Below are 22,673 nucleotides of genomic sequence, written 5' to 3'. Positions count from 1 at the left end.
CAGAAGAATTTTTCTTAGTACAGAACAAAATGGAGTCTCCTATGTCTACTTCTTTCTACACAGACACAGCAACAATCTGATTTCTTTATCTTTTCCCCACATTTCCCCCTTTTCTATTCGACAAAACCGCCATCGTCATCATGGCCGCTCTCAATGAGCTGTTGGGTACACCTCCCAGATGGGGTGGGGGCCGGGCAGAGGGGCTCCTCACTTCCCAGAAGGGGTGGCCGGGCAGAGGCGCCCCCACCTCCCGGACGGGGCGGCTGGCCGGGTGGGGGCTGCCCCCCGCCTCCCTCCGGGACAGGGCGGCTCAAGCAATTCTCTTGCCTCTGCCTCCCAAGTAGCTGGGACTACAGACGCAGGCCACCACGCCCGGCTAATTTTTGTATTTTTAGTAGAGATGGGGTTTCCCCACGTTGGCCAGGCTGGTCTCGAACTCCTGACCTTGTGATCCACCTGCCGTGGTCTCCCAAAGTGCTGGGATTACAGGCATGAGCCACTGCACCCAGCCTGTTTTACTTTTTTCTTGATCCCAGATCTTTTTCAGTTTTCTTGCTTTTTTTCTCAAAGAACTAACCATTGCTTTGTAGACCTCAGTTGACTATTATTTCCTTATTAACTTCTGCTTCCTTTGGGTTTACTTTGCAAGGTTTTTTTTTTATTTTTGAGACGGAGTCTCACTCTGTCACCCAGGCTGGAGTGCAGTGACTGATCTTGGCTCACTGCAATCCCTGCCTTCTGGTTTCAAGTGATTCTTATGCCTCAGCCTCCTGATAGCTAGGATTAAAGGCATGTGCCACCACACCCAGCTAATTTTTGTATTTTTAGTAGAGGCAGAGTTTTACCATGTTGGTCAGGCTGGTCTCAAACTCCTGACCTCAAGTGATCGGTTCGCCTTGGCCTCCCAAAGTGCTGGGATTACAGGTGTGAGCCACCGCTACCGTGCCCGGTCTACTTTGCAGATTTAAAAAAACTTCTTTAGGCTGGTCCCAGTGCAGTGGTGTTTATAACTCATCAATCATAGCCAGAACAGATTTCTTTATTCCTTCTTCACTCCCACTGCTTCACTTGACTACCCTTAAAAAAAAACAAACAGAAGTCTTGAGATGGATGTTTGGCTTATTACTTTTTAGTCCTTCTTTCTAGTATATTCATTTAAATATAAATTTTAATCCTAAAAATGTACTGCTTTTAGCTGCAGCCCACACTTTTTTTGGTTTGTTTGTTTTGAGGGAAATTCAATTTGCATACCTGTTTTCATGTAACAACAAATATTTTTTTTTTGAGACAGAGTTTCTCTGTTGTTGTTTAGGCTGGAGTGCAATGATGTGATCTTGGCTCACTGCAACCTCCGCCTCCTGGGTTCAAGCGATTCTCCTGCCTTAGCCTACCAAGTAGCTGAGATTACAGGCATGCACCACCACAGCCGGCTAGTTTTGTATTTTTAGTAGAGACGGGGTTTCTCCGTGTTGGTCAGGCTGGTCTTGCTAATAGGAACTTAATTCACCAAATTAAGAATATTTAGTTTTTGTAGAGATTTTGCTCTTGAAAATGTTGCAGTCTTGATTTCGTCTTGTCAGTCCAGTCAGAATTGTGAAGTAATTTTTTTTCTCATTCCAGAAATACATGCTACAGGATTTAACTATCAGAATGAAGATGAAAAAGTCACCTTGTCTTTCCCTAGTACTCTGCAAACAGGTAAGAGACATAGCTTTTGTAAAATCTCGTGATGAATATAGTGACATCTGACTTCCTCCAGAGAAATTTATTGTATGCCATTTTTTCCCTCGTTGTTATTAGCAGATTAAGTATTAAGAGCTTTTTTTTTTTTCCTTTGAGACGGAGTCTTACTCTTGCCCAGGCTGGAGAGTAGTGGCGTGATCTTGGCTCACTACAACCTCCACCTTCCAGGTTCAAGCGATTCTCCTGCCTCGGCCTCCCAAGTAGCTGGGATTACAGGTGCCTACCACCACACCGGCTAATTTTTTTGTATTTTTAGTAGAGACGAGGTTTCGCCATGTTGGCCAGGCTGGTCTTGAACTCCTGATCTCAAGCGATCTGCCCACCCTGGCCTCCCAAAGTGGTAGGATTACAGGCAGGAGCCACCCCGCCCAGCCGTATTAAGAGCTTTTTAAAGAGGTTTGTTGCAACTTTTGGGCCACCAGCATTTCCTTCTGCGGAAGTTGGGCTACGAAAAGCAGGGTTTCCACCTCCTGTCACTCTATATTCTCTTTAAACAAACAAGCCAAGAAAAACAGGACAAAAACTAAAGATCATTCTATCCTAGAATGTAATGTATTGTTTTCCAGTTTTACCTTTTTAAAAATACCTTTACCTAGGCCGGGCATGGTGGCTCACACCTGCAATCCTAGCGCTTTGGGAGGCCAAGGCGGGCTGATCACTTGAAGCCAGGAGTTAGGGACCAGCCTGGCCAACATGGCAAAACCCCATCTCTACCAAAAAACACAAAAATTACCCAGTGTGGTGGCTTATCCCTATAATCTCAGCTACTCAGAAGGCTGAGGCAAGAAAATCGCCAGAAGCCAGGAAGTGGAGGTTGCAGTGAACCGAGATCGTGCCACTGCACTCCAGCCTGGGTGATAGAGTGGGACTCTGTCTAAAACAAACAAACAAAATACCTTTACCTAGCTCCATCTTCTATTAATTGAATCCAAATCCCTGAAGTGAATGGTCACAGATGATTTTGATATACAACCAGAGATCAAATAGGTATTGTGTTATTGAGGGCACAGAAAGAAAGATACGTTGATATGTTACTATTGTTAGGTATAAAAGCACAAAGAAATAGACTTTCTGAGCTTAGTATATGTGGAAGAAATTATATACAAATCAATTGGTGAAGTACTAAGACTTTGATGAATGAACAAATGAAAAGGAACAGATAATTCAAAAGGAAGAAAATGTAAATGACTAATAAACATGTGAAAAGATATTGAGCCTCCTAGTAATGAGAAATTTTTGCTTCTCATGTGAGCTGAAATTTTAAAAATTCCCAATGATATGGCTGCCTTGATATCGCTGGGGGGAGTATAAATCCATGTAATTTTTTTGAAAAGCATTCTGGCAGTATATCAAGAGCCTAAATATGTTCATGTCCTTTGACCCAGCAATTCTGCTAATAGGAATATATCCCAAGGAAAAGTCATAAATACAGAAAATACTTTATGCCCAGAAGTGTCTGAGATATTACTTATGGTAGTAAAAAATTATAATTAATATATTTATTCAACACTAAGGAAATGATCAAGCCAGGAATGATATATCTATATAGTGAAATATACTTAGCAATTAAAAGTGAGGTTTGTGAATTCTTAACCCTGTAAAGTGCTTATTATAATGTAAAATTGAAAAGCAGAATATAAAATTACATATTTAAGGTGGTGAATCATGTCTCTAAATGGCACAAATAAAATGATAATTATGTCTGGGTTATGTCTGGGTGTTGACATAATTGGTGATTTTTATTCTTATTTATATCTTTTGTCTGATTTTCACAATTTTCCTACCGAGAATCTATTGAATTAATACAAAATTATTTTTAGAAAAAATTTAAATTGGAGATGTTTAGTCTTTTATTTCAGTGCTCTTGGAGGCCCTTTATGTGTAATTATTATAAAAATAAATGGGCCGGGCGTGGTGGCTCACACCTGTAATCCCAGCACTTTGAGAGGTCAAGGCGGGTGGATCACGAGGTCAGGAGATCGAGACCATCCTGACTAACACGGTGAAACCCTGTCTCTACTAAAAATACAAAAAATTAGCTGGGAATGGTGGCAGGTGCCTGTAGTCCCAGCTACTCGGGAGGCTGAGGCAGGAAAATGGCGTGAACCCGGGAGGTGGAGCTTGCAGTGAGCCGAGATCGCACCACTGCACTCCGGCCTGGGCGACAGAGTGAGACTCCGTCCCAAAAAACAAAACAAAACAAAACAAAAAAAATGCTTTGCCATGAACATGTATTAAAAGCTATTGAAGAATATAATTTGAAAAGGAAGGAGATTCTTTCGCTGATTTCTTCTACTTCCATTGTCTGGTGAATCTGTCTAGAAATATTCCTATGTATATATAAATTTATGTATATAATTTAACCCACAAATAGGATCACAAATCTCAGTGGCTTGTAACCACTGAGATTTCTTTCTTTTTTACACATGGGCCATGAGGAGTGCTGATCATATGCAGCCATATCACCAACTCTACTGGCTCCACTTGGGTCCCAACTGTCTTTCCAGGACTAGTAGTGAGCGAGCAGCCACTCTCTGTATCATGCATGGCAGAGGGCAGAGGCTCAGGGATGGGGAGAAAGCTAGAACACAAAGACACATTTAAAACTTCTGCATGGCCAGGCGTGGTGACTCACACCTGTAATCCCAGCATTTTTGGAGGCTGAGGCAGGAGGATTGCTTGAGCCCAGGAGTTCGAGACCAGCCTAGGCAATGTAGTGAGACCCTGTCTCTATAAAAAATAAAATAAAAAATAAAATTTCTGTATGATGGTGGTATACTTGATGTCTACTCACATTTCATTGACCAAAGCAAGTAGCATGACCAAGCCCAAAGTCACTGGGGTAGCATTTAACAGACATTTGCAAAAAGTTTCTAATGAAAGATAGGGCAAAAAGCAAAATTATAAGTATAATAGAAATAAAGGAAGTTGGAAAAAGCAAAGACAAATCTAAAGAAAGTTTAAAAAAAAAAAAAAACAAACCCAAAGCTAATTACTATCCTTAGAGGGTTAAGAGAAAGCATTGCGTTCATTAAACAAGGACAGGACAGAATGCCATCAGATAGGAAGAATTACAGCAGGAAAACTTGGAAATTATGATAGGTATAAAAAACCCAGTAAAAGTGTTAAAGATGAAGTTGAGGAAACTTCTAAGCAGTAGAAAAAACAGATAGAAAACAGAAAAATAGATTTGAGAACCAGTCCAGCAGAACCAACATCCATCTAGTAAAACAGAAAGCAGAGAAAATGGGAAGAGGATTTTTTAATTTTCATTTTTGCAACAGAATCTTGCTCTGTCACCCAGGCTGGAGTGCAGTGGTGCGATCTCGGCTCACCACAGCCTCCACCTCGTGGGTTCCAGTGATTCTCCTGCCTCAGCCTCCTGGGTAGCTGAGATCACAGGCACATACCACCATGCCCAGCTGATTTTTGTATTTTTAGTAGAGTTGGGGTTTCACCATGTTGGCCAGGCTGGTCTCGAACTCCAGACCTTAGGTGATCTGCCCACTTCGGCCTCTCAAAGTGCTAGGATTACAGGCGTGTGCCACTGTGCCCGGCCAGAAGAGAAACTTTCAAAAAGACAGGAACATTTCCTTGAACTGATAGAGCAGGAGCCTTCAGTTTGCAAAGGTACACCACTGAGAGAGACTAGCTTAAAAAATGTAAAAATTGCCACACTGACTGAAATTTTAGAACTTTTGCGATAAAGTAAAACTCCCAGAAAGTTCCTGTCTGGGATGGGGGCAATAGGAGGGAAGGCAGGTAGCATACTACCTTTAAAATTTAGGAATCAGAATAGTCCTAGACTTACCATTAGGAACAGTGGAAACTTAGACTCTAATGAAGCTGTTCATTCAAAATACAAAGTGAATCTGATTTTCAACCTAAGATTGCATGCTTAACCCAACTTTGAATTTCGGAGTAAAAATATTTTCAGATTTGCAAGGTCATAGAAAATTCGATTCTTTGTAAAAGATATTGGAGTGGGGGATGGATTAGCTAAAGCATGACTTTCTACAGTGAAGAGAAAATGTCTAAAGTTGAAAAATGAAGAAATAGGCCGTGGTCGTGGCTCATGCCTGTAATCCCAACACTTTGGGAGGCTGAGGTGGGAGGATTGCTTGCCCAGGAATTGAAGGCTGCAGTGAGCCATGATTGTACCACTGCCCTCGCGCCTGGGCGACAGAGCAAGACTGTCTCAAAGAAAGGAAAAGAAAAAATAGCTGTGTAAGCAAGACATTTAGAAGTCACAGAGTTTGAAATTGATTGCTTCTAGGGGCAGGGTGTGGGGAGTAGGGCCTAGTGTTGAGCAGGGCCTGGAGCTTACGTATTTTAAACTATGAACTATTACTTTGATAGAAATTTAAAAAATTTTAGAGTTTTAAATCTATATCATTACAGACTATATATTCTGTGTTTACACTGTGAAAAAATTAGAAGTCAATAGAAAAAGAGAAATGAAAAAAATCCCTTTTTATATATTTGGAAAAATTATACCTCTGAATAATTGAGTCAAAGAAGACTTGTTATGGAAATTAGAAAATATTTAGAACTGAATAATGAAATTACCACATATGAAACATTAGGGATAAATGTGTTTCATATGCAGATAAAATATTAGAGAGGATATTTAGTTAAGAAGAAAGACTGAAAATTAATTAGCTAAGCATTAAACTCATAAAAACAAAAGGTAATTTGGAGAAAGTAGAAGAAAGTTTTAAGAGCAGAAACAAATGAAATAAGTGAAGTGAGGGGCAGAAATATTAAAAAACTGATATTTAAAAATAGTCCCAAAAGATATATAAACCTAGCCAGTATAGAAAATAAAAGCGTAGATTGAATTGTTGTTCAGCATTAGGAAATATGGTAACCATTTTTCATTAAATTTAAAAAGTTAAACATTCTATATTTATCAAAAGGAATCAGTTTATTTGCTAGAATTCACCAGGGAAGAGTAGACAGAAACTTCTAACATGATAGAAGATATGTATTACACACACACACACGACATAATCTGTGCCAAGTACTGTTTTAAGTGCCTCAAAAATATTAATTTATTTAATCCTTTCAACAACCTTTTGAGGTAGATTTGTTTTGTGACAAAGTCTCTCTGTCACCCAGGCTGGAGTATAGTGGTGCAGTCACGGCTCACTGCATCCTCAAACTCCTGGGTTTAAGTGATTCTCCCACTTCAGCCTCCCATGTAGCTAGGACTGCCTACACATGACACTGCATCTGGTTAATTTTTAAATTTTTTTGTAGAGACAGGGTCTCGTTATGTTGCCTAGGTTGGTCTCAAATGCCTGGCCTCAGGTGATCCTCCTACCTCAGAGAGAGGATCTTGCCATCCTCCCAAATGTTGAGATTACAGGCATGAGCCACTACGCCAGCCAGATTCTGTTACTTCTATTTTGTAGATAAACTAAGGCAGAAAAATGATTTCATTAACTTAAATAATTTGTCCAAGGTAACATAGCTAGTAAGTAACATAGCTGGGATTTAAACCCAAGCAGTTTAACTGAAAAGTCTGCACTTTTAACCACCACATTGTGCTATCTTTATTTTTCAAATCAAATATTTCAAAAACATAGTACATTTACATAATTTGAAATTCAAATGCTATGCAATAAAATTTTGTTTGCCAGTCTACCCTGTCTTCTTTCTCAGCTCCATTCCTCAACAGAATGAAATGAAATTTTCCTTTCAAAGCTATACCCTGCTTTTGTAAGCATTTATGTATATACTTTTTAAGAACACAGAAATCACCATGCCATACATAATGTTCTGCACCTTTCTTCTTTTCCCCTTAACTGTAAATATTGGAGGCCATTTATTATTAGTATATAAGAGATGTATCATTCTTGGTAAGGTCTGTTTACAGCAGACATGCTAAATGGTGAAGCTATTTCAAATAATAACAAACAAGTTAGAGAAGGTTATGACCATTAGTATAGTATGATTTAACATAATTTTTGATATTTTTGGCCAATATAACAATTTTGAGCTAATATAACAACTGATATAAATATTAGAACAGAAAAATTATCTTGCAGGTGTGACAATATTGAATTATTATTATTATTATTATTATTTTTTGAGATGGAGTCTCGCTCTGTCGTCCAGGCTGGAGTGCAGTGGCGCGATCTCAGCTCACTGCAAGCTCTGCCTCCTGGGTTCATGCCATTCTCCTGTCTCAGCCTCCCGAGTAGCTGGGACTACAGGTGCCCGCCACCACGCCCAGCTAATTTTGTTTTTGTATTTTTAGTAGAGATGGGGTTTCACTGTGTTAGCCAGGATGGTCTTGATCTCCTGACCTCGTGATCCGCCCACCTCGGCCTCCCAAAGTGCTGGAATTACAGGTGTGAGCCACCACGCCCAGCCGACAATATTGAATTATTGAATATCTGTTTGAAATCATTGGCTTTCACATTTTCCCAAGGTTTGCTTTAAGAATGAAGTTAATCTTTTTCAAGACAGATTGCACAAGTGATCTATCTGATAATGAAGCAAATACTGAGCTTATCTTAGGAGGACATTAATAATCTTTGTGTTTAGCCTCATCAAATTTAACAGTAATGCAAGCTATTATACAGCTAAGTAAAACCTACTTTTCTGAAATTGGCACCATTCTGGGATAGTGATTAAATTACCATAATTATTGTAAGGTCTAACAACCTTAGAATTAGTGGCTGAGGGTCCTGAGGGTGGCACTTATATGGAGAAACACTGGTAGTTGTCAGCATTTTGAAGAGTCAAAAACAAGATAATAAAAAGTGGTGACACATGGCGAAACCCTGTTTCTACTAAAAACAAAAATTAGTCAGGCCTGGTGGCGCACGCCTGTAGTTCCAGCTAATCAGGAGGCTGAGGCAGGAGAATTGCTTGAACCCAGGAGCCAAAGGTTGCAGTGAGCCGAGATTGCACCACTGCACTTTAGCCTGGGTGACAGACTGAGACTCCATTTTCCAAAGAAAAAAAGAAGTGGTGACACAAAGGCAACAACCTTTATTCCCTTTTTGTATAAATCTCTTTATTTTTATAGCATTTAGTAGGCTCATTAAATTTCTTATTATTAAAGTATTTCAAGATTTACTCCAGGTTTTACAATTGTTATACTCTCCTAAGCTTTAAACATTTAAGGTTTTTGATGGAAGTCCCAATTTTTCAGTTGTTTACTTTATAAACGAGCTTGATGTATGTTTCAAAAGGTTTACAACCCCAAACATAAATATTTCATACATTGGATATGAAATAAGGTATCTAATTTGAGGAAGTGGTGTAAATTATGTGTGTTGATAGGCATAAAATTAGACAATTTGGCAATCCGTTCATTAATATGGTGTAAATTTGATAAATGAAATTTATTAAAAAGTCATTTTTTCTCCTACTTGCCCTAAAATTCTACTATATGAATAGTAAGTAAATACTTTGTAATTGGTATCATATAATGTGACACTAATTAAACTTATTAATGATTTTTAAATACTTTAACTTGTGTTTTGTTTGAATTTCAGGTAATAACTCTTTCCAATACTTTGTATTTTGTTTAGTATGCCACTTTTTGGAAGTGGTCACTGTCAATATCTTGTTATGGTTTGATGGCCTTGGAGATTTAAAACCGAGTAAAAGTGTAAGCAGTCTTTCTTATTTAGTTATGAGTTTTAAAACCACTTTTGTTCCAACTAGGAAAAAATGCAAGTAGATTTACCATGAAATATGAATTATATTTAAAAAACATCTTAACAGTTGATTGACTTAGTGAAACAGACTGGGCAATTCCACTTATGGAATTGTAACATAAAATTCCATCATACAGTTTCCATTAAAGGTAGTAGGTTTTTATAATCTGTTAGACGTTCTTTGCAAACTTTATTAATGTGAATACATTTGCTTTTTTAAAAAAATTAAGTGAATTTCTAAAGAAAATAGAAATTAAAAATTTTTAATTTAAATTTTGCTTTATAGTTTAATTTTTTAGTATCATTTAGAATTATCAATTATTTTACTATATTCATATATACTGTCCCAGTAACCTGTCATTCTCTTTAAAGAAAAAAGTATTCATTGTCCTCTTTAGATATTTACAAATATCTGATTTTTTAAAAATAAACATCACAAATGTCTTCAATTAAGCTTCAGTTGAGTTGGTTTTTTCTCAGAATGATTAAGAATATAGCACTTTCATTAGTGGTGACTTTGCTCTAAAGGTCTGAAATTTTCACTTAAATTACTTTCAGAACCAGTTTGAGGCATCAGGCTAGAGACAGTTTGTAGTTTGTCATTCACTTATTCTGTAGACTCGCACTTCCCATAACTTTGGTCCTTTCCAAAAGCAAATTCAATTTTATAAGATGAAGATTTGACTTTGAGATCATTCAAAAGAATGTCAGAGGGGCCGGGCACAGTGGCTCATGCCTGTAATCCCAGCACTTCGGGAGGCCAAGGTGGTGGATCACTTGAGGCCAGGAGTTTAAGACCAGCTGGCCAATATGGCAAACCCCTGTCTCTACTAAAAATGCAAAAATTAGCCAGGCGTGGTGATGCCCGCCTGTAGTCCCAGCTACTCAGGAGGCTGAGGCACAATTGCTTGAACCCAGGAGGCGGAGGCTGCAGTGAGCCGAGATCACACCACTGTACTCCAGCCTGGGCAACAGAGTAAGCCTCTGTCTCAAAAAAAAAAAAAAAAGAGAGAAAGTCACAACATTTTGAACAATGTCAAATGTCATTGCTCTTTAGCATTCCAAAATGACAATTTGAAACATTAGGATATAAAAGTTTGGTATGATTGGTTAATTACTTTATAGTCATGCCGTATCTTTGATTTGTTAGACTTCCCATGCTTTAAATCTTGATATAAGTAGGGCCTTTAAAATGGTCAACTAAAAAGTCACCATTCCTCTACGTTTTTTCGTGACTTGATTTGTAAAACACAGAATGGGATTACTGTTTTGCCATGCATCTGTATTTAGCAGATGATTACTAGATAATAATTATAATTTTTTATGTTATAAAAAAGAAAGTATATAAACTCAAAAAAGCTCACTTTTTTGTCTAAATTGTTTTTGCTCTTATACAGCAATAGAATACATATTTAAGTTGTATTTTTATTTGCATTTAATAATTTATTAATTAAATGTATTTCTTTGTCAGATTTCAAATGATTGAGGTGACTTGTAAGAATTTGTTTTATGCCCTGTTGCTGATCAAATCATTGGTCTTCCCTATAGCTCCTTACAAAATTATGCAATCAGTGTTCCATTTGGAGTAAACATTTAGTGTCTTATCTTGATAGAGTAATTGGCTACATTTCTCTTTCTATGCTTGAAGTTGTGTAAAAGGACCAATTCACATGTATAATTGGCAGACAGCATGAATTCTGGACTTAAACATTTTATCCCATTCTCACTACTTACTAATTGTATGACACTGGACAAGTTATTTAGCTTCTCAGCCTCAGTTTCCTCATCTGAAAAAATGAGGACAATATCTACTTCCAGGTTTATAAATAGTTATATATATTTTAAAAGCACTATGCACAATAGCACATATCAGGCATTTAAGAATAAATGTTTGTTTCCTTTCCTGTTCTTATTTTCACATATTGGTAGTTTGAGACTAAGTTAATAACTTTTTAGGCAGTCACCCTAAACATGACTTTGAAGAGTTATTTTAGGATTAGTCTGCCTTTTACTTTAGTAAGTACTGTATTCTCTCCATTGCCAGGAGGAATATTTGAAAAAGGAAGGAATGATTTGAACATTGTAAATAGCTAACTGAATATAGTGTCTTGAGGACATATTTTTGGTAACTGTGTTTAACATCTCCATAAAAGTGTTTTTTATTTATCTTCAATCACAGGTACGGGAACCTTAAAGATAGATTTTGTTGGAGAGCTGAATGACAAAATGAAAGGTTTCTATAGAAGTAAATATACTACCCCTTCTGGAGAGGTGCGCTATGCTGCTGTAACACAGTTTGAGGTATGGGTTATTCTTCTCTAAAATACTATTATTCTTAAATTAGGCATTCTGACAAAGCTGTGTTTTATTATGTGGGGTGATTATTTGAGGCTCGGTGCCCTTGGCCATGATTGTATTCACAATTTTAGAATTTTTATTTTGTATTTAGCCATTATCTCTATAGAAAGGAGGGAATTAAGGGTATGGGTTGGGGAATGATTATATAGAGTTATACACACAGACACTCAAACACACGACACATTTTGATACCTGAATTGCCTATATACTGTGTACCTTTCTTAAAATCATTCTCTTAGTATTTGACACCTATGGCTTTTCCTACAGTGTTATTAGCTGTTTTCTGGAATTCCTTTCCTTCTTTGACATCTTTTGTTTATCTTACTGTAGTATCTGTGCTGTCTTTGATTTTTTTTTTCCTCCGTGTGTGTGTGTGTGTGTGTATACATATATATATACACACACACATATATATATTTGCTGTCCTGTGTAGGCCAGGATGGTTTTTATTTGTCAAGTATTTGCAAATTATATAAATTGTTTTGAATCTGCTAGTCGTATTTTTAAGTGTTAAATCTAAATTTATTTCTATAAATTTCAATATGGATAAAGAAACAATTCATGATATCCATTCTTATGTTTCTGCCCATATCCCTATATTGTTTGCTTGTTTGGGATAACCTAAAATTTTTTATCCAGTTTACTACTAATTTGTTTTACCTGATGTATCTTCTTTCAATAATTTTATGTTACCTTCTGTTTAGAATAATATTTGCCACAGATATTTAGGTTTAATTCTGTGTTTGAATGATTCTAATGCCTTTCTCTACCCACTTTGAACACTTCATCCTGGAATGGTTGGCTGATGTATGTCTCTAAACAATTTTTTTTTAGGAGAAGGTATGTGGGTAATGTAATTCCTGAGCCTTTGCTTTTCTGAAAAATCTTTCATTTGCCTTTATACATGACCAGATTTACTGGGTATATAGATTTGTTGATGAAAAAAGGTAAAAAGAGCAACTTTTGACATCCAGAGGTTGTCTGGCACTCACAGCTAGCCCATGTTATTCTCCCTATTAGACATAATATTACAGAATACCAACTTTAGACAAGGCTACTTGAGACCATAATAAAGTGAGACAAAACAAGGGATCCATAATTTTGCCTAGGTACAGTACATACAGGATCACTATGCTACCCGCAAAATATCAAACATCTCCATCTCTCAGTTAAAATGAGTGACTACTGCTTCTTTACCAATTACGGTTTTAGATTTGCTCTAGTCTGGCCTCTGTATAGATAAGATTTATTGAGATACATACCCATAGAATTGCCTCATAGGACTTCTTGCAGCACTCAATCTAGAGTGAATCCCTGTTTACTTAGACCCTCTTCCAAATCATGTAAACCAAATCCCAAATCGTATAGTGGGTTCTTTCTTACATTCTTATGGAGACACCAGTGGTTCCCTATGGTGTGAGTTCTCTCTTGCCATGAGTAATAGGCCCAGCTCATTCAATTGTAAGAGTAGTACAATCAGCTTACAATTTTTCACTTTCAAAAGTCTGTGAATATTGTTTCCAAAGTCTTCTACATCTCACTTTTTCAAGAGGAGGGGTCACAGACTAAAATGTTTCTTCTTCCTTTGTAGGTAAGATGTTGTTTCGTTTTGCTTTATTTTCTTCCTGCTTGCTTGTTAAATTATATCTTGATATTGAAAATTAAACTGTTTTTTAAACCAGGTGTTCACTTTTCATTGATTTTTGCCTAGTACTTGGTGAACCCTATTGATTTTTAGATTCCGATAATTTTTCAGTGTGAAAGAGTTTTTCTGTTATATCTTCACTGTGATATCCATTCCATTCCCTTCTCAGTTAATACTCAGTTTAGCTCTAGTATCTGTCTCTCAAATTATGTTTAATTGCTTTTATCACTTTGTCCTTTAGATATTTTCAAACTTAAATCTTGTTATCTATGTCATTAATTCCCTTTAGTATAAATTCATTTCTCTGCTGCTGCTTCTAATTTAAATGCTTCTGTGCTGCCATTTCTTTCCTTATACTCTCCCTTCTTTTCAGATGTCTTTTTTATTCATTGATAGAATTCATTATTTATTTAATGTTTTTGAGAATATAGTCAGCCAAGTTTCTTCTGCCTCTTTGGTTTGTTTGTTTGTTTGTTCGTTTGTTTTTTAGTCGGAGCCTTGCTCTGTCGCCCAGGCTGGAGTTCAGTGGTGCAATCTTGGCTCACTGCAACCTCCACCTCCCAGGTTCGAGCCATTCTCCTGCCTCAGCCTCCCGAGTAGCTGGGATTACAGGCACATGTCACCATGCCTGGCTTATTTTTGTATTTTTAGTAGAGACGGGGTTTCACCATGTTGACCAGGCTGGTCTCGAACTCCTGACCTCAGGTGATCGCCCACCTCGGCCTCCCAAAGTGCTGGAATTACAAGCATGAGCCACTGCACCCAGCCTGTTGTTTCTTTTTATGATACAGAATCTTGTCATTGGTTCCATTTTATTTACTAAATAAATGGAAAATTCTGTTTACTAAAGTTTCTTTCCTTTATAACTGATACCCTGCAGAACCCCTAAGTTTTATTTTGCTTTCATAAGTTTGCTCTTTTTTAAATTTTTAATGAAAGAGTAAGGACTCAAGTAGGTCAAGTGGCAACAGTTTTATGTGTAGTATATGGAAGTGCCATTAAATGAATGACCTGTCTTGAATTGATAGAGCATCTGTCTTTATTCCCATTGCTGCCATTCCAGATAAAGAACAAAGCACATCAAAGATTGAGAATATTTTTATTTTTAATTCAAAAATAAAAGCCAGAGAGGCAACTTACCATGTTTTCCTAACTTTGAATTCTTATAGCATACTCTTTACTGTTCTGTGCTGTGTTGTGTTAACATTATTGATTTGAAGGCATTTGCATTAAATTTGAAATGTTAAAATGTAAACAAAAATTTAGTTGTAAATAATTATAATATATTGTTAAAATCCATAGCAGACACTGTTCCTGGATATTTGCTGGAATGGCAGTGGTAGCAAGTGTTGTCTTTTCTTTCTAGTTAATGCCTAGCTTGTTGCCTGGCACTGAAGAGAAAGTAAATATTTGAACAAGGGAATGAATGAATGACAGAGGGAAATGGTGACTGCTTTATGAAATAACTTGTTAGGTTAATTCTAAGGTATTTATATTTCATATTCTTTTCTTAAGGCTACTGATGCCCGAAGGGCTTTTCCTTGCTGGGATGAGCCTGCTATCAAAGCAACTTTTGATATCTCATTGGTTGTTCCTAAAGACAGAGTAGCTTTATCAAACATGGTATGTATGTGTTTATAAGTTTATCTAAAATTTTAATAGGCTTTAGCAGATTTAGTTTGCTGATTAGATGGGATAATATGAAACCACCTACCACAGTGCTGGTATATTATAGGAACATAAATATTAGTTTTCTTTATTTTCAATAAGCCTCTTTTTCTTTCTTTTTTCTTTTTTTTTTTTTTTTTCTGTAGAGTTGGGGTCTCATTATGTTGCCCAGGCTGGTCTCAAACTCCTGGGGTCAATCTGTCTTCCTGCCTCAGCTTCCCAAAGTGCTGGGATTACAGGCATGAGCCACCATGCCCAGCCAAGACCTCTTTTTCTTGATAGCTTTATTTTTGGAGGATTTTCTCTTTGTCAAATTCCTTGTTAAATACATTTATAAGATTATCTACTTCTTTTAATTTAGAGAGGTAAATTGACAAGTTTAATAGATTTATAGTAACTAAAAGCAAAAGGTCTTGGGCTGGATATGGTGGCTTACACCTGTCATCCCAGCACTTTGGGAAGTCAAGGTAGGCAGATCGCTTGAGGTCAGGAGTTGAAGACCAGCCTGGCCAACATGGTGAAATCCTGTCCTTACTAAAAATACAAAAATTATCTGAGTGTGGTTGCACACACCTGTAGTCCCAGCTAGTTGGGAGGCTGAGGTGGGAGGATCACTTGAACCCAGGAAGCGGAGGTTGTAGTGAGCTGAGATCACACCACTGCACTCCAGCCTGGGTGACAGAGCCAGACCCTATCTCAGAAAAAAAAAAAAAAGAAAAAGGTCTTGACTTATTAAATGTCATAAGAAAGCCAGGTACAGTGACTCTTGCTTGTAATCTCAGTGCTTTGGGAGGCTAAGGCAGGAGGATTGCTTGAGGCCAGGAGTTTGACACCAGTCTGGGCAACATAGTGAGACCATATTTCTACAAAAGATTTAAAACTTAAAAGTTAGCCAGGTATGGTGGCACGTGTCTGTAATCCTAACTAGTTGGGAGGCTAATGTGGGAGGATCTCTCAAACTTAGGAGTTTGAGGCTACAGGGAGCCATGGTTGCGCCACTGTATTCCAGCCTGGGTGACAGAACAAGACCCCATCTCTTAAAAAAAAAAAATAGGCCAGGCATGGTGGCTCATGCCTGTAATCCCAGCACGTCAGGAGGCTGAGGCAGGTGGATCATTTGAGGCCAGGAGTTCGAGACCAGCATGGCCAACATGGTGAAACCCCATCTCTACTAAAAATACAAAAATTAGCCAGATATGGTGGCAGGCACCTGTAACCCCAGCTACTTGGGAGGCTGAGGCAGGAGAATTGCTTGAACCTGGGAGGTGGAGGCTACAGTGAGTTGAGATCGCGCCACTCCACTCCAGCCTGGGTGACAGAGCAAGACTCCATCTCGGGGAGAAAAAAAAAAAAAAAAGGTTGCAACAGAGCAAGACCCTGTCTCTTATGTTTTTAAAAAGTTAAAAAAATTCAAAAGATATAGCTGTGTAATGAAGTATATTTAGGTTTCTGGCTGTTTGTATTCTTGGAATGTATTCTCTTCACCAGTGTTATTGATCTCATTCATGAACAGGGTAAGCATTCCCCACTTGAAGTGTGTTGTCTAGGACTGTCTTGTGTGGGGAACTTGGAAAAACCTGCTGCACCTGAAAATAACTCTTTTATGTATTTATTGGGGGAGAGCATCCCATAAATAGAATGTCATTCTCTTCTCACGTATTCTTAGAAGAGGAGGCTAATACATTAAACGGAAATATTCATTCACACTTTAGTATGAGTGAATTTATCAGTGTGTTCTTGAATAAGTCTTCCTTGGAAGGAAGAATAGAGAGAGCTTGAGGAAACAGAGCCTGAATAGGAAAAAGAGGGAGAACACCAAAGGAAATTAGGGACTCCAAAGGTAAAGTTGAAATTTCTTCACAGATAAGCTTAGAGCCAACTTTGGTAGAGAATGCCCTCGATCTAGAAGTTTGTATCCTTTGAAATGGGAGATTCTACAATTATATTATATTTATTTATTTTTGAGAAGGAGTCTCACTGTGTCGCCCAGGCTGGAGTGCAGTGGTGTGATCCCAGCTCACTGCAAGCTCCGCCTCCCTGGTTCACGCCATTCTCCTGCCTCAGCCTCCCAAGTAGCTGGGATTACAGGCACCCCCCACCATGCCTGGCTAATGTTTTGTATTTTTAGTAGAGACGGGGTTTCACCATGTTAGCCAGGATGGTCTTGATCTCCTGACCTTGTGATTCGCCTGCCTGAGCCTCCCAAAGTGCTGGGATTACAGGCGTGAGCCACCGCGCCTAGCCCCTATTTTATTTTTATTAATAGTCATTTTCTCCTAAACTTATGTCAGTTGAAAAGTATGAAGCCCTTAACTTAAATCATCCCAATGCCTGGCTTATAATAAGTATTTGAGAAAAGTCCATTCCTCTTTTCTCTCACAGGTCCTTGGTAGTTTTAACACTTCAGCCTCCAGCTTCTTAGTATGAGTGTTTTATCAGACCACTTTCCTTCTTAAAGACAGCATAAAAGCACTGGATGAATTGGGGTAGAGAAATAAGCCATGCTAGAATAGAAAGGGGGAAAGAGATGCAATAAAGCCTACAGTTTTTGGCTGGTATTTGCTCTATGGTATTAATGTAAACCTATTTAAATTTTTCTTTTTTTTCTTTCTTAAAGAATGTAATTGACCGGAAACCATACCCTGATGATGAAAATTTAGTGGAAGTGAAGTTTGCCCGCACACCTGTTATGTCTACATATCTGGTGGCATTTGTTGTGGGTGAATATGACTTTGTAGAAACAAGGTCAAAAGATGGTGTGTGTGTCCGTGTTTACACTCCTGTTGGCAAAGCAGAGCAAGGAAAATTTGCGTTAGAGGTAAATGTACTTGAAGAGGATTGTTCCAACAGTCCATAACTCCAGGTTGGGGAATTTACATTTCTGGTCAATTATTAGTACAGTTATTTATAATTTAATCTGAAAGTTGTGCTACTTGGTTTATTTTTAATAGAATTTAGGAAATGCCAACCTTGGTGTTTCATTATTTTACAAAATAATAATTAAGAGAATATAAGAGTGGAATTTCTCTAGGGAATGGGTTGGAAAATATGTAGTTATATTTTTCATATCAAGTTATAAATGGATTAAAGTTTGGCCATTGTATTCAAAGTTTGGAGCTAAGGCAGTCTTCGGAGGGTAGGGCGCCTCGGGATTCATTTCTAGTAATTTAAGATACATTGGCTTGCAACAGGATTCCTTTGTGGGTTTCAATATGAATTATAATAACATATTTATTAGATGGTTATTTTGTTTATACTTTTATAGGTTGCTGCTAAAACCTTGCCTTTTTATAAGGACTACTTCAATGTTCCTTATCCTCTACCTAAAATTGATCTCATTGCTATTGCAGACTTTGCAGCTGGTAAAGTAAATTTCATTTTATTGCTGAATTGTAATAACTTTTTAAAATTTTGTGACTTTTGATGCAAGAGTATATATATATATATATATCAATAAATGTTTATATTTATTTTGTGAAGGTGCCATGGAGAACTGGGGCCTTGTTACTTATAGGTATGTTAATGATGTATTACCCTGCCTTATCTTTTCAAATCACTGATTTCAAAAGGGCTTCCCTCCTAATCACAGTTGAGTAGCTTCTGCTTTACGATATGGTGTAAATTTTTGTACCTTCCCCCACTTCCATGCACATTTCAAGAATGCAGATGGACACCCCTCCCTTTGGTGCTACTGTCTGAGGGTGTAAGATTTTAAAGTGAGCATCTGGCGGTAGTAGCATTTTTAGATATATTCTTGGCTAAGTTTCTCATTGCAGTGCCTTTCTTTCCTGCCAGTAGTTTCATAGCTATTTATCCAGCTTGGAGAACCTTCCCTAATTTCATATCTTCTAGCCAAGTTTTTACATGTCCGTCACTACAACATAAACATGTGAGTTGAATAACTTTTAAAAGCAGAGTCTGTCTGTAAACAAGTTTTTGCCTTCTACTTTCAATTGCCTTCTTAGATGAGCTAAGTGTTGGACAGCCGGCTCAGTGCTGTTTTTGGGACTATGGAATGCATCTTCCTCCACCACTCCCCTCATTTAATGGAAGGACTTTCTTCTCTCTCCATCTAGCACAGTAATCGCTAATCCCTTAGACAATGTTTTCCCAAAATTTCAGGCAGCTATTCTATCAACAAACTGATAATTAAACTTGTCCATCTGACTTACTGTCTGAATCTTCCCAACTTATGCATGCCCACTTTTATTGTTTAAATTTGTTTCTTTTTTTTTTTTTTTTAAACACAGGGAGACTGCATTGCTTATTGATCCAAAAAATTCCTGTTCTTCATCCCGCCAGTGGGTTGCTCTGGTTGTGGGACATGAACTCGCCCATCAATGGTTTGGAAATCTTGTTACTATGGTATTTAATATTTTTAAGTGCTCAAATATATTTATCTTCATCCTACTCCACATTATTTTGGCTACATAGTATTTCAAGTTTGGCTGCAACACTGTGCCAAAAAATAATTGAGTGATAGAAAAGTATTATTTTAAAAGGTCCACTTTGAAAGGGCTTATCAGAATCTCTGCATTGAACAAGGGCATATGGATAGTCTTTATTCAACAGACACTTCCTAAACTGTTCTAAAATTTGTCTGCAAATGGGAAAAGTCAAGATACTAATTTGGGTGAGAGAAAAACATTCCTCTTAGGTGTAGATGAATGAATCATGCAGTGAGATTCCAGGCTAACTGTAGTTTCTTGAATCTTATTTGTTAATCTGATTCACAGCTGAAAAGTAACCTGATGAATAACAAACTGATCTTTAATTAGAGAGAAATGTCTTTAGGAGTCAGTTTTTTCATTGCCTAAAATGTTAAGTTGAAATTTAATGAAATAAAAGTAAACAAACTGCAGAGTGCAGAATAAAGCTGTATTAAAATTCCAGCTGTTCTGTTGAAATCCTTATAATGTTTGCAGTAATGATCTCTGCCCTTCAGTCCTGATTTTTCACTCTTACTCTAAGTAAATACTATTTATGAATGCCAACTGTGTTAGAGCTTGGGAGCGCAGGATTTAATAAGTGAACTAGATGTACCTCTGCAATTAAATAACTGGATATTCTGGAGCCAGCTAGATTCCCTGACATTTTAGGCTGCCAAAGAGCAGAACCTGATTTGAATGTAGATTGAGTCCATACGTCATATAAATAAGAATGTAAGACATTTATCAACTATTACGTGTCTCAGAGAGTTTCTACAGAAAGTCAACCCTTGAAAATAAATCTTTTCCTTTTATTTTGGATGTTTAAAATTTTACAGGTGAAAAAAATTCTTTGAAATATAATTTCAGGCCGGGCACGGTGGCTCACGCCAGTAATCCCAGCACTTTGGGAGGCTGAGGCGGGTGGATCACTTGAGGTCACGTGTTTGAGACCACCCTGACCAATGTTGCAAAACCCCATCTCCACTAAAAAAAATAGAAAATTAGCTGGGCGTGGTGGTGTGCGCCTGTAATCCTAGCTACTCTGGAGGTTGAGGCAGAAGAATCGCTTGAACCTGGGAGGCAGAGGTTGCAGTGAGCCGAGATCACGCCACTGCACTCCAGCCTGGGCAACAAGAGCGAAACTCCATCTCAAAAAAAAAAAAGAAATATAATTTCATGTGGAACTATGTGTTGGTGCCTGTATTCAAATATGTGAAGAAATGGCCTTTTCTTCTAATGCAGCGAGTTTGCTACTTTGTACCAAATAATTTTTTTTGCTTGGCTTTGAGATAACTTTATGATTTTATTTTGAAACTACAAGCAATAAATTTTAGTAGGGGAAATGTGTACATTCTTATTAAACAACTTTTTATTGGTTTTATGTAACTATTCTAGTTATTAGAACTGAAATTCCAAGGGCTTAGGGATAGGTTGGAAAATAAGTTTCATTTTATGCTAGTTTATTTTAGGAAGCTACTAGGCAAATAGCCACTTATCACTTAATATCAAAATAATTTTTTTTTAAGACAGAGTCTCACTCTGTCACTTAAACTGGAGTGCAGTGGCACAATCATGGTTCATTACAGTCTTGACCTCTGGGCTCAAGCAATCCTCCTGTCTCTGCCTCCTGAGTAGCTGCAATTACAGGTGTGTGGCACCATGCCCAGCTAATTTTTGCACTTTTTGTAGAGACAAGGTTTCACTGTATTGCCTTTTGTAGAGACAGGGTTTCACTTTGTTGCCTAAACTGGTCTCAAACTCCTGGGCTCAAGCAATCCTCCCACCTCAGCCTCCCAAAGTGCTGGGATTACAGGCATGAGCTACCACACCTGGCCTTTTCTGGGGGGACTGGTTGGGGATGGAGAATGGGATTTCACTTTGTCACCCAAGCCGGAGTGCAGTGGCACAATCATGGGTCAGGGCAGCTTCATCTTCCTGGGCTTATGTAATCCTCTTGCCTCAGCCTCCCAAGTAGCTGGGACCACAGGTGTGTGTCACCATGACCAGCTAATTTTTTTTTACTTTTTAATTTTTTTGGAGATGGAGTCTCACTATGTTGCCCAGGCTTATCTCAAACTCCTGGGCTCAAGTGATCTTCCTGCCTTGACCTCCCAGAGTATTGGCATTACAGGAGCAAGCCATTGTGCCTGGCCTGCTTTCTTTTACTAATAGGCTTAATCAACTTTAATAAAATTTAGATTAAGATCTTTAAAATTTGTTTAAAATTGGTTTTATCTGTCACTCATATTCTTTGTCCATTCCATTTACTATGCATTCTTATTTAACAGGTGATAATTTTATATTCCATAAGTGCTTAAACACCATTCATTACTGAACTGCATTTTTGTTTAATTTCACATAATTTTTATATAAGCAGTACTCTTTCTCAGTTTCTCTTGAACATTCAACTCATTAGTGAGTGGTTTTCCCCAGTCATTTCCATTTTTCTTTATTTGGCTCTGATAGTTTTCTGTTTTTGTTTTTCAGAGATAATCCTTTACCATACTAAATTCTACATGATTATATTTTCCACCTCTATTTGCCTATATTTATCTGTTGTCTTTTCCTTTTCCATATATGGGCTTTTTTTTTCCCTCTTCTTCCTTTTCTACCTTTGGTATTTAAAAAGTTACTTAGGACTGAGTGCACTGGCTTACGTGTGTAATCCCAGCACTTTGGGAGGCTGAGGCGGGAGGATTGCTTGATCCCAGGAGTTCAAGGCTGCAGTGAGCTACGATGGTGCCCCTGCCACTCCAGCCTGGGCAACAGAATGAGACCCTGTCTGGGTTTGCGGGAGAAGTTATTTACAATGTTTTGAAAATATCCTTTAGCCCAGGCATGGTGGCTCACACCTGTAATCCCAGCACTTTGGGAGGCCGAGGCAGGTGGATCACTTGAGGTCAGAAGTTCCAGACCAGCCTGGCCAACATGGCAAAACCCCGTCTCTACTAAAAATACAAAAATTAGCCAGGCATAGTGATACATGTCTGTAATCCCAGCTACTGGTGAACACTCCAGCCTGGTGACAAAACAAGACTTTGTCTCAAAAAAAAAAAAAAAAAAGAAAAGAAAGGAAAAGAAAATGACCCTCAGATATAATTCTCATATCACCAGTTGGCCTTTCTTGACATCTCTTTTAGTCTTCTCTCT

At 37.9% G+C, this 22,673-nt stretch overlaps 1 protein-coding gene across 3 annotated transcripts in view; it reads left to right on the top strand.

Moving 5' to 3' along the window:
• NPEPPS (aminopeptidase puromycin sensitive) overlaps positions 1-22,673 on the top strand; it is an 89,958-nt gene that overhangs the window by 33,395 nt on the left and 33,890 nt on the right. For all 3 annotated transcript variants that reach the window (XM_055100915.2, XM_034941546.3, XM_055100916.2), the window contains 7 exons: positions 1,621-1,698; positions 11,602-11,723; positions 14,941-15,048; positions 17,711-17,911; positions 18,359-18,455; positions 18,574-18,607; positions 19,344-19,458. In XM_055100915.2, coding sequence (XP_054956890.1) covers positions 1,621-1,698; positions 11,602-11,723; positions 14,941-15,048; positions 17,711-17,911; positions 18,359-18,455; positions 18,574-18,607; positions 19,344-19,458 — 755 coding nt within the window. The remainder of the gene's footprint in view (positions 1-1,620; positions 1,699-11,601; positions 11,724-14,940; positions 15,049-17,710; positions 17,912-18,358; positions 18,456-18,573; positions 18,608-19,343; positions 19,459-22,673) is intronic.

Source organism: Pan paniscus, chromosome 19 (genome assembly GCF_029289425.2).
Source record: "Pan paniscus chromosome 19, NHGRI_mPanPan1-v2.0_pri, whole genome shotgun sequence".
NCBI classification, from domain to species: Eukaryota; Metazoa; Chordata; class Mammalia; order Primates; family Hominidae; genus Pan; species Pan paniscus.
This window is presented reverse-complemented; position numbering and strand designations above follow the sequence as displayed.